This window comes from Austrofundulus limnaeus, unplaced genomic scaffold (genome assembly GCF_001266775.1).
Source record: "Austrofundulus limnaeus strain Quisiro unplaced genomic scaffold, Austrofundulus_limnaeus-1.0 Scaffold37, whole genome shotgun sequence".
Classification (NCBI taxonomy): domain Eukaryota; kingdom Metazoa; phylum Chordata; class Actinopteri; order Cyprinodontiformes; family Rivulidae; genus Austrofundulus; species Austrofundulus limnaeus.
Window position 1 is genome coordinate 1,895,828 of NW_013952439.1, and position 1,306 is coordinate 1,897,133.

Below are 1,306 nucleotides of genomic sequence, written 5' to 3' on the forward strand. Positions count from 1 at the left end.
TATATATATACAATTACAGTCACGTCAGAGTAATGGAACAGTGATTTCTTTTCCCTTTTGCTGTCAAATGAAAACATTTGGTTTTAGCATCAAGAGACGGATGAGGCAAGAGCAACACTTCGGCTGCTACTTCCCAGTGTTTACTTCTGGAACTGACACACAACTTAGAGATCAGCATTATTTGTAACCAAACAACAGGTATAACCGTTAGAGATGCAGCTGCCAGGAAAAAAGACAAATAGGAGACATGGATGCAGTTAGAGAGGATGAAGCGAGGACAGAGGATGCAGATGCTTTTTCCAGGCTTTGAGTGCAGCCTTTTACAGTTTTGTTTTGTTTTTTGAGGATTAATCCTTTTGGTCTTTTCTTTAGCAGATAAAGTTCCTCTGAACTAAAGACTTTCTTTAAATTCAGATGTTTCCAGAAGTGAAGCTCAAGCAACTCTTTGGCAGATYGGCAGGGGCTCGGATTGTGCCGTTTTTGTTTAAAAACAAACAAGAAAAACCCTTGGTGATTTGCACGTCAGAGTTGTCAAACCTCCTCCCAGCATGTTAAATTTAGACKGGTCATGCGCAGCGTCACGTTCAGCGGCCTCGGGTGGAAGTGCTGATAAGAACAGCAGGACCTGGACACCATGAACTCCTCGGTATAACAAAAATATTTTTGAGTTAATTAGGAGTTCATCTGCCTGACAGCTGAAACTCAGCCTGAATCAGATCCCGTAGAGGAAAGTATTTGAAACATAGCAGCTGCACYACAACAGAGTGGGTGAAGAAGAAGCAGATCTGAGTGTTGCAATGACTCAAAGTCCAGTCCTCTACCTGACTGAAACCCCGCAGAGTGACCTTAGGAGCTGCAGAGACGATATCTGCTCACTTTAAAAAAACTCAAGTACCAGTAATGTAAAGAAGAGTGGGCAACAATTAATTTACAACAATGTGAGAGACTGGAAGATAACTTCAAGTTGTTCTGTATATGTAACCATAGAAATGTAGATTATGTTAATTATTGATAAACTGACTGCCGTTAATGTTAATGATGCTTTTGTTTTGTGGTGTTTTCTCTTTTTCAGGGTTGAACAATGTCCGAACGCCAACACGTGTCCCCATGTTTCACATGTCCTCCGGCCCGTGGGGGAGTGGTGGAGAAAACCTGAAGTATGCCGTCTTAATGGGAGCAGCCTTCGTTGGTACTCTGACACTCGTGAGTACGATTAGTCCGTCGAATACTTCGCTAAAGATTCAGAGATGTTTTGGCAACAAATGTTAGGAATGAGTTTCATCTGTTTGGGAAGGTTTTTTTTTTT

At 41.7% G+C, this 1,306-nt stretch overlaps 1 protein-coding gene across 2 annotated transcripts in view; it reads left to right on the plus strand.

The window, feature by feature from the left end:
• aifm1 (apoptosis inducing factor mitochondrion associated 1) overlaps positions 1–1,306 on the plus strand; it is a gene marked incomplete in the record, with an annotated part of 17,094 nt that overhangs the window by 10,140 nt on the left and 5,648 nt on the right. For both annotated transcript variants that reach the window (XM_014006792.1, XM_014006793.1), the window contains 1 exon segment: positions 1,073–1,203. In XM_014006792.1, coding sequence (XP_013862246.1) covers positions 1,073–1,203 — 131 coding nt within the window.